Source organism: Triticum urartu, chromosome 1, assembly GCF_003073215.2.
Source record: "Triticum urartu cultivar G1812 chromosome 1, Tu2.1, whole genome shotgun sequence".
NCBI classification, from domain to species: Eukaryota; Viridiplantae; Streptophyta; class Magnoliopsida; order Poales; family Poaceae; genus Triticum; species Triticum urartu.
This window is the reverse complement of record NC_053022.1, coordinates 254,610,320-254,620,466: the sequence shown is the minus strand read 5'-3', so window position 1 is coordinate 254,620,466 and position 10,147 is coordinate 254,610,320. Positions and strand designations below refer to the sequence as shown.

At 46.5% G+C, this 10,147-nt stretch overlaps 1 protein-coding gene across 1 annotated transcript; it reads right to left on the bottom strand.

Annotated features, from left to right (window-relative positions):
• Nucleotides 1-1,385: 1,385 nt before the first annotated feature.
• On the bottom strand, nt 1,386-4,129 carry LOC125505984. The gene is made up of 2 exons (XM_048670875.1): nt 3,185-4,129; nt 1,386-1,729 (listed from the first exon to the last, which is right to left on the bottom strand). The coding sequence occupies exons 1-2, from the start codon at nt 3,991-3,993 to the stop codon at nt 1,714-1,716; spliced, it is 825 nt and encodes a 274-aa protein (XP_048526832.1). The 5' UTR covers nt 3,994-4,129; the 3' UTR covers nt 1,386-1,713.
• Between the last annotated feature and the right edge of the window lie 6,018 nt (nt 4,130-10,147).

Below are 10,147 nucleotides of genomic sequence, written 5' to 3'. Positions count from 1 at the left end.
CATTAGGGGGAGATTACTGTAGTATGATTATTGGGGTGTTACACTCATGACGTCAAGCTTGATGATGCTCTAGCACTTATTAGAAAAGAGGCCGGTGAAACCATCCGGCCTGGGGGGCCTTGTCACTAGGCAAAGTGTTGATGGCCTCTATCACTTCATCCTTAGTAAATTGGCGGTTCAAGTCCGAGAGTTCATGCGGCGCACTGACAAGCTCATCCCAATTGAGCTCTAAGTATCTTGGAGTCCCCCATCCCATCAACTCGGAGAAATGGTTGTGGATTATCTCCTCTTTAAGCTCATGTTTGGTGACTCAATCATGGTTGTGTTTGATTATATTGCTTTTTGTCCTCTGGGCATTGATCTTTCGGTGAAAATATTTGGTGTTGCCGTCTCCCTCCTTGAGGTTTGTCATCCTAGCATGTTTTTCTTAAGCCCTCTCGATCACCAAAAGACTAATAACGCCCTCTGGACCTTGGGACGAAGATCTTGCTCCCCAGTGGAGAGAGGCCGCTCTTCTTGCGCGGTGTAAGATTATCAAAAGTGCAACACGAAGATGCACCTTTGATTTAGAAAAGAGCCTCATGCTCCACTCGATTTGTCTCGTACCAGTCTTTCTGGGTTTATGGTGTAGCACATGATAGGATCCACATGAGTGGTTGGCTCAGCCCATGCTTTTTGATCCACTTCGGTGAAGCCCGGAATGAAGGTCCAAAAGTTTTCGAATTTGAAAGTCCACGGCCTTCTAGGCCCACAATCATCATAAGTAATAATGGGCAATGATCAGAGAGGAAAGTCAAGAGAGCATGGAGAATGTGCGTATTGAATTGGACGTCCCAATCCAGGTTGTAAAAGGAGTCAAACTTGCGGAAGTACCTTTCTCAGCTCGAGCTCAAATGCTCCTAGTGTGAACAGTAAAATCAAAGAAAATAGACAAAAAAATTCAAAAAATTCCGAATTTTTGTGTGGCAAACTTTAAGGAATGTTTGAAGTGCGTGCAAAGATTCATCACGAAATCACATTGGTGGAAGTGGTGAAAGAAAAACAAAATCAAAGCTCCAAAATGTGTTTGAAAGTACCATTTTCAGAGCATAGATTTTGTTTTTTTGTCATGCGTTCAACCAATGTGATTTCGTGATGAATTTTGCATGAACCGCAAACATTCCATAATTATGATTTGTTTTTTGAATTTACTGAAATGTTTTGGAAAGTTGCTCTTCTTAGATAAGGTAGATGAGCAAGTAACAGTATTTACTATTTTGTGATCTTGGCACACAAACTGGGCTTGAAAATTGGTCCGTAGAGTGAGGAGACTAATTTAAATTTCAGTTGGCGTTGTCTTTCTACCTGATTCAGTAACTAAGCAGATGATCCAAAGCAACAAAACAGACCACCAAATGGTTTACCACACGACCATTTCATTCCTTGTATGTTTGTACGTACGTATCTGTACCACACAATCAAAAGAACTGGGAGCAATATACAGTTACATGCTTGTTTGCTGAACTCCTGAAAGCTTCACCGTTGAGAGCCTTGAGACTATATTTAAGCATCAATCGCCATGTACTCCAAGACGCCAACAATTAGTTCCAACCAAACCAATTACATGATATCATCGGCAGAAAACTGAAATAATTGGAGCATCTACAGCTTAGGGGCCCCTGACATTTCCTCAGTTCTGCAGCTAGCAGCAAATATCCTTCGCTGGATGCGCCTTCAGTTCAAGCCAAACCTGAAATATAAATGATCGTTGCCTTTAAAATGAGTTTGGTACTGCAATGAAGAAATTAGATTTGATTCGATTTCAATCTGCTAGTTTTCAATGATTTGCCGGGTTTTACACGATTTTGCGACACTATCCTCTCAGAAATAAGCCTTTCTTCTTTTGTTTGCCACCCGATGAAATGGTGAATAACTTTTTTTTATTTGAGACGAAAAAATGGTCAGTGGTTGAGATGAAGTAGGTATAACACAAGTTGTAAGCCAAAGGTTGGTGCTATGAGTGTGTGTTTTGGACACATGGTCCTTACCAGTACAGTTGTAGCTGTACCAATACGGATGCCACCAATCATGTTGCTCTCATCTATAGGATCCAATGTCTCCAAAGAGTTTCCCCATTCGTCCTCCATACCATACGTTGTACATTTTGCAAAATAAATAAATACATATATTACGGAGTATCTTGGTATTCATGGGAGCTACCTGATGGTCCAGGTGGGGTGTCAACTTGCAGGAGTTGGTTGCAGCAGCAGCACCGTGTGGCCAGCAGCTAACATTCAAGTGTGGATTCATTTGAAATGCTAACTGTCGTACCATGAGCGGAAGTAAAGAACAATTTTCTGTTCGTGTGTACGGCGATGCGTGCAATGTAATTAAGCCGAGGCACAAGCTAAGCTGGGGAGGGACAGAGCGAATCCTGGGTTAGCTTTTGCTTCTCATAGTCGTCGGTCATCAAGCAAGGCAGATGCCCCGTCTCCCTTCTGTATCCACTACTAGTGCAGTAGCCTGCCCTGCTTGGGGCATCTTGTAGGCCACAAAATATGTGTCTTGCTTCGCATCACTTTTACGTACGAGTACTAAATCTGTAGCCTGTAGGCGCCCCTAGACGACAATGACATGTCGTGGTCGTACGAATATATGCGCTAATCTTTGGCTTCTGTCCGAATTCCCCTTGACTTGTGGAATCTTTCCTTGTGCTTGGAATCGATGATAGATCGATGGTCGATGCTTTCTGGATGGGTGGATGGATCAGTTTTGCTCCAATCAACATGCCAAATTGATTGGCATGTTAGGTTCCATTTCGTAATTAAGCAGAATTGTTTATAATGGCTTTTGCAGGAAATGAACACCGTGGAATTTCTAAGTCGCAAATACGCTTCATCACTTGAAGTATGAGTTCTGAGAGTGATACCATGCGTATCACCGAGGTTTCTCTTTACGGATTTGCACCTTTAAGCCTCATCGCACATGAATCGGCAAACAAGTCATGCTATCACTAAAATTTGAACTGAAACCACAAAACGTATTTCACATCGGAGGGAGTAGTAATCACTCTTTTACTAGTTCATGTTTCCCTTCTGATATGCCTATCAAAGTCATATTCATTCATGCAAATTTTGAGAAAGGTTTGTGCAAGCGCAAGCCAGCAACGTAACAGAGATATGAAATAGAAGAACGATCAGCTTACCATGTCATTCTGAGGAGGTACACTTGGCACCTGCTCATTGGGCTCCCGGCGGAGACGCCGCGCGGCGCCATGACGCCGTCGTCGCAGGACAGCCTCACGGGCACCATGCCGGTGCGCACGGCCCCGACCCGGACGCCCATGTGGGTGTCCACGACCACCTTGAACGCGAGCCGCCGCCGCCGGTACCCGTCGCGCACGCGCGCCGCCACCGCCTCGTCGACCACCACCCCCTTCGCGGCCGCCACGAACCCGACGACCGCCACCCTCCGGGCGCCGTGCTCGAAGCCTCCCACGGGCGCCCACCCCAGCGTGATGTCGCCGTCACTGTCGGCTAGATAGACGCGGCCCTCGCCGTCGCCGTACTCGAAGGCGATCTTGTCGTTGGGGTTCCAGGACACCACCTTCACGGCCGCCGTGACGTCCACGGCCGACACCGCGGAGGAGTTGCCGACGCGGAACCGCGTCGTCGAGACCGGCTGGAGGTGGAACGACGGCGGCCGCGGGTGGTAGCAGAGGTACGCCAGGCAGGCCGCGGCGACCGCGAGGCAGAGCGCGAGCAGGAGGAACCCGGTTGCGAGGCAGCACACGCGGCGGCCGGAGCACCCGCTGCCGCTGCGATGCCGCTTCCGCGGCGCCCCGCCGCCGCGCTGCTGTCGGTAATGGTGCGCCGGCGGCGGTTTTAGCGGGATCATCTGAGGCGGGGGCGCGAGGGGTGGCTTCTTCAGTGCCGGCGTCGTCCTTGCCGGCGCTGGCGCGGCAGCCGCCGCCACGGCGGCCTTTGTTTTGGGCTTCGGCGCCTTGTCGTCCATCGATGGTTCTTGGTCCCTACTGTGAGCCGACCGTGGTGTGTCCGAGAGAAGCTTAAAGACTGGGTTTGGTCTGTGAAATTGGCAAGTGGGAGTGGAGCGGCAGTGGCAAGGCAGGCGGTAGCTATGGAACGCAGTGGGAGTGGGACGTCCCCAATTTATCCTGACCTTCTACCGTGCAACCGACGGTGGACTTTTGTTGTTGCATTTACAACCTCGAGTTGAACATTTTAGGAAATTGCTCAGCTTGCAAACTCTCTCCTTCCTCTCTTACAATTGGCCACATGTCTGCCGGGTGACTTAAATCACATAACCTACCCCCCCACCCCCCCACCCCCACCCCCTCTGTATCTTTCCCTCTCATTTCCTCCTCCCTTAGTCAAATCTCCGCGACCGATTTGTGAGTGGAAGGAGGCTGGACTAGGTGCTGGAGCTCTTAGCCGATTTGTGAGAGAGTAGCCATAGTGTGAGGTTTAGGTGTTGGTGTAAGTGTAAAGGCCTTGCTTTTGTCGATGGTTGCATTGTGCGCAAATTCTTGTACATAACTTTCTATCTTCTATAAAATTATGGTACATCTTTGACGTAGTCTTGAAAAAAAAATTCTCCACAACCATGGCACCTTCTACATTACTGGCCCCTCTTAGTCACTAAGCCGCATCCCTCTTTCATTGATCTGGTGCCATCAGCACTAAGCTCTCCTACATTAATTCATACGCTTCATCCTCGATCCATCGGCTGGATGAAAAGGCGATGGGGAGGGAGCTGAAGATAACTTTTTTTTGAAAGAAAAGGCAAACAATTGTCAGCCTTATGCATTCAAAGCGAGCTAGAGCTCGGATGACCAGAGGTCAATTACATGGGTTTACTGGAAGAAAGTTTCCAAACAGCTACACTTGTACAAGGTGCAGCAGAACAGAGATTGAGGAGGAGGGGTTCACATATCCAGAAAAAACAAGAACTGTCATCAAGCCTGTAAACATTGCACCGTGACAATATTTCAGCTTTGCTTGGTGCATGTCGCGCCCTGTGACTCCATAAACTAAGCAGATCTGCCATGTTGATCAAGTAGAGTCTGGGCGTACAAAAGTTGTTATTGAAGATACGGTCATTCCTAGCTTGCCAGCCCGAGACAGCACAAGCAACAAACAACACACACCACAACTTCCCAAGAGACGCCATTTGATTTACATTTGCGACAAACTCAGCGATGTCCACAACGTTTGAGGCCACATGTGCAATTCCCAACTTATCCCAAAGATGATGAGAATGACGACATCGCAAGATGATATGGCTGATTGTTTCCATAGCTAGGCAAACATCACAATGGGAGAAAGGAGAGACGACATTCCAGTGTTTTCATACCATATTATCCCTTGTATTGAAGCACCGTCTGAAAGCACTCCATAGAAAGATTCTATGCTTCAAAGGTATAATTGACCTCCACACATACGTAGCATACTCCCATGCGACCCCTTGAAAGGTCAAAAGACGGTAGAAATGCCTCGTGGATAGAGCCTGCTGATAGATGGCAGAGATCCGCTTCTCATGCAGAGTGGTACATAGCCGGCAAGCATCAAGGCAAGACAACAGCTCACCAAGTTCTCTGGAGGCTTGCACCAACAGGTTCGGGTGCAGTTTAAGATCCCATTGCCCTTGATCATATTGCGTAGAGATGGTGCAATCAGTGTCTTTAGCAAAAGAGTATAGAGTGGGAAATATCAGATAAAGCCTCCCCAATAGGGACCACTTATCATGCTAGAAGGAAATTGTAGCCTCGGAACCAAGCAAGTAGGAGGAAGACTGTGTAACTAAAGAGATGCATGACTTGATTATTCTCCAAACTACCGTGTTATTACTTGCAGTGTGGTCAGATATCCTTTGCTGACAATACCTCTGCGCAAACCACTGATAGCAGGGTAGATTAGTTGCTTGCAGAATGCATGTCGTGAACTTGCTGATGAGAGCTTTGTTGTGTGCTTTGAGATCCCGAACGCCAAGGCCTCCCTCCTCCCTGGATGTTGTGGCTTGGTCCCAAGCAACAAGGCACTGACTACCATGGACATAATTTTTTCCCTGTTAGAGGAAATCTCTCAACAATTTCTCCAACTTCTTTAGGGATTCTGCGGGCCATAGAAAACATGCCATGTAATAATTTGGGATAGAAGCCAAGACAGAATTGATCATGATTAAGCGACCTCCCCAAGAGAGAAAGGTGGCTCGCCACCCGGACAGTCTCTTGTCAACTTTTTGAATTACCAACATTAAGAGGCCATGAGAGATCTTGTAGATAGACAAGATCAACCCAAGATGTCTGCATTGATTGTTGCTATCCCTTGTTCAACCCTAACTAGAACCAAGGTACTCTTGTGGAAGTTGATCTGCAAACCTGTGAAATCTAAGCAAGCATTGAGGATGCCCTTGATAACCCTAGCCTGATCAGCCTTTCCCTTGAACAGAATCAGAGTGTTGTCTGCGTATTGTAAGACTGGGTAGAAAGTGTCAACATTTAGTGGATGGGATATGGCTCCTTCCTAGAAAGCATTGCAACAAATCCTTTGTAGTACGTCGGTAACAAGAATGAGATAACGGATCGCCGAAGCCCTTTTTTGTGGAGAAAGGAGCCACCAAGCTCTCCGTTTATCATGACTTGTGAGGAGCTGCTTGAAAACAGTTGCTCAATCCAGTTTGTCGACCTTGTATCAGAGCCTCTGGCCTTGAGGAGTGTAAGCAGCACGAGCCAACTAACACTATCAAAAACCTTTCTAAAAATCCAGCTTGAGAACCATAGTAGGTAGTTTCCTCTTGTGTGCAGTATGCACTAGCTCTGCCGCAAGAGCAAAAAATTCAACAATCGGCCTTCTGGGCAGAAAACCAGACTATAACGGATGCACCAAGTCCCTGATAAAAGGCTGGAACTGGTTGGCCAACATCTTTGCAACAAGCTTTGGAATAGAATGAACGAGAGAGATAATCCTGAAATAAACAATCTCTAGAGAGACATCCTTCTTTCGCAGCAGGGTTATAATTGCAGAGTTGATTTCAGAGATATCCACTCGGTGGTCATGGAAGTCAACAAAGAAATGGAGAAGGCCCTCTTTCACTAAGTGAGAGCATTTCTTGTAAAATTCATTGGTGAAACCGTCAGTTCCTGGGCTCTTGTTGGTAGGTGACTGCTTGATGGCAGAGACGATCTCAGCCCATGTAAAAGTTATTGATAGACTGCCCAAGTCTAATTGATCATACAACATATTCAACCGAATCATAGGGATCGAGGGGGAGGGCTGACCTAGAAGGTTTTTGTAATAATCTGTGGCAATCAAAAGTTTTGCTTGGTTGTCAAAGTGTCCAACCCCATTATGCATCAATACTCTGATGTTGTTTCTCCGGGCATGACAATTTGCAGTAACATGAAAAAACTTACTGTTTTCATCACCCGAGACACAAAAATTAATCATTGCCCGCCTCCTCCACATAGCCGCCTGCTATAATATAAGGGTTTTTGCCTTTTCAGTAGCAAAAATTCTCAAGGTGAGTTCTAAAGGGGTAAGAGGCCTCCTCTCCTCAGCTGCATCAAAGTAAGCAACCCATGCTTGTTGTTGTCTATCAAAAGCATCAGTGGAGGTTTTCTCTTCGCCCATCTCCGTATGGCAGCTCTAACACGCCTTGTCATGAAACCGAGGATGGCTGCAGATGCATGAATGGCCCTATGGCCCCTGGTCCATGATTCGGTAATGATCCTCAAAGTATCCTCCCTTTCTAGCTAGTGGTTCTCCAAGCGGAACAACTTGCTCTTGGTTGTTTGATTACTGAACTGCAGCAAGATTGGTGTGTGATCTGAAGTGACAGATGGGACTATAGATAGTATGTAGGAAGCTCAAGATCCAGTCCCCGTTCACAAGAACTCTGACAATCTTTTCCAATGATGGGGTCCCTCGCTTGTTTGACCAAGTGAACCACCTTTTTTATTGATGTCAATATCATCAAGCCCATGACCTCTAATGCACTCATCAAAAATGTCCATGAGGCGCTAGTTTGGCCTCCCTTTCGATTTTTCAAACTCAAATATGTACATGTTAAAGTCTTCCAAAAGGACCCAGGGAGCAGAGATACTTTCAACCACTTGGTTTAGTTCTGCAAAGAAAATAGCTATGTCTTCCTCTTCACAGGGTGCATATACATTGGTAAGCATGAATGACATGTTATGAGTTGTATTACTGAACTTGGCCGTGATATGATATACCCGTTGCAATAATCTGACAAACAACCACTGATTGATTCTAGGCAAGTAAAATTCCTCCAGCAGTGCCCTGTAGGCGTGAAAGAGAAAGAGTGTAGGGCAACTGGTATTATCTCTATGACTTTGGTTAAAGTGACTGAAGCCAGGTTCGTTTCCTACAAATAGACTATGTATGGGTGACTGGAGGCAATGGTTTTCCTAACCAAAGTGCACTTCCCCGAGTCCCCCAAGCCATGCACATTCCAGTTAAGAATCTTCATAGGAAACATGTTAGCATCTCCCCTAAATGCAAAAATAAAGCATATAGCCGGCCAAGGTGCTCCATACTATATAAGTGGAGGAGTGTTGTAATGCATGCATGACAGAGGCGTAGGAGTGGAATAAAATGCAAATTGGATCCATTGATTGAATGTAGCATAGGTACAAACGAACACAGACTCGGTAGATGATGACTACCCGAAGCAGGAAAATTAAAATGAACTAAAGCAGCCAAGCTGCGACACCTGACACTAAACCAGACTGAAATGCAACACCTAACAAGACTGCATGAACTGAAAGGAAATAACCAAGATAAATGGCTCCCTGACTAACAAACAGAACAAAAAATAGCCACTCATCATTGAAGAATGCTGGTGCGGCTAGAGAGCTTGCTCGAGAGGATGTCGCTGTGTAACGCCCTCGATGCGGCTATATCTCCCACGTGTCGAAACACGACTTAGAGGCATAACCGCATTGAAAGCAATGTCGCAAGTGAGGTAATCTTCACACAACCCATGTAATACATAAGGGAAAGGGATACATAGTTGGCTTACAATCACCACTTTACACAATTACATGAATAAAGCATTACATCATCCAGATACACTCAAGGTCCGACTACGGAACCAAAATAAAAGAAGACTACCCCAAATGCTACACAGATCCCCGATCGTCCCAACTGGGCTCCACTACTGATCAACTGGAAACGGAACAACATAACGAATGTGAATCTCATCGAGCTCCTCCTTGAGCTCAGTTGCGTCACCTGCACGGTTTCATCGGCACCTGCAAACTAGTTTTGGAAGTATCTGTGAGTCACGGGGACTCAGCAATCTCACACCCTCGCGATCAAGACTATTTAAGCTTATAGGAAGGGTAAAAGGTATGAGGTGGAGCTGCAGCAAGCGACTAGGATATTTGGTGGCTAACATACGCAAAAGAGAGCGAGAATAGAAGGCAAAAGCACGGTCGAGCAACTATGATCAAGAAGTGATCCTAGTACAACCTACGTCAAGCATAACTCCAACACCGTGTTCACTTCCCGGACTCCGCCGAAAAGAGACCATCACAGTTACACACACGGTTGATGCATTTTAATTAAGTTAAGCTTCAAGTTTTCTACAATCGGACATTAACAAATTCCCATCTGCCCATAACCGCGGGCACGGCTTTCGAAAGTTCAATCCCTGCAGGGGTGTCCCAACTTAGCCCATCACAATCTCTCACGGTCAACAAAGGATATTCCTTCTCCCAAGACAATCCGATCAGACTCAGCATCCCGGTTACAAGACATCCTCGACAATGGTAAACCAAGTCCAGCAAAGCCGCCCGAATGTGCCGACAAATCCCGATAGGAGCTGCACATATCTCATTCTCAGGGCACACTCAGATAGGTCAAGCTACGAGTAAAACCAGCCCTCGAGTTTCCCCGAGGTGGCCCCGCAGGCTGCCCAGTTCGTACCAACACTTAGACAAGCACTGGCCCGGGGGGTTAAAATAAAGATGACCCTCGAGAGAGCGACTCCCAAGGGAAAAGTAGGTGGTGGTGAGGCAAAAGGTAAAACCAAGGTTGGGCCTTGCTGGAGGAGTTTTATTCAAAGCGAACTGTCAAGGGGTTCCCATTATAACCCAACCGTGTAAGGAACGCAAAATCCGGGAACA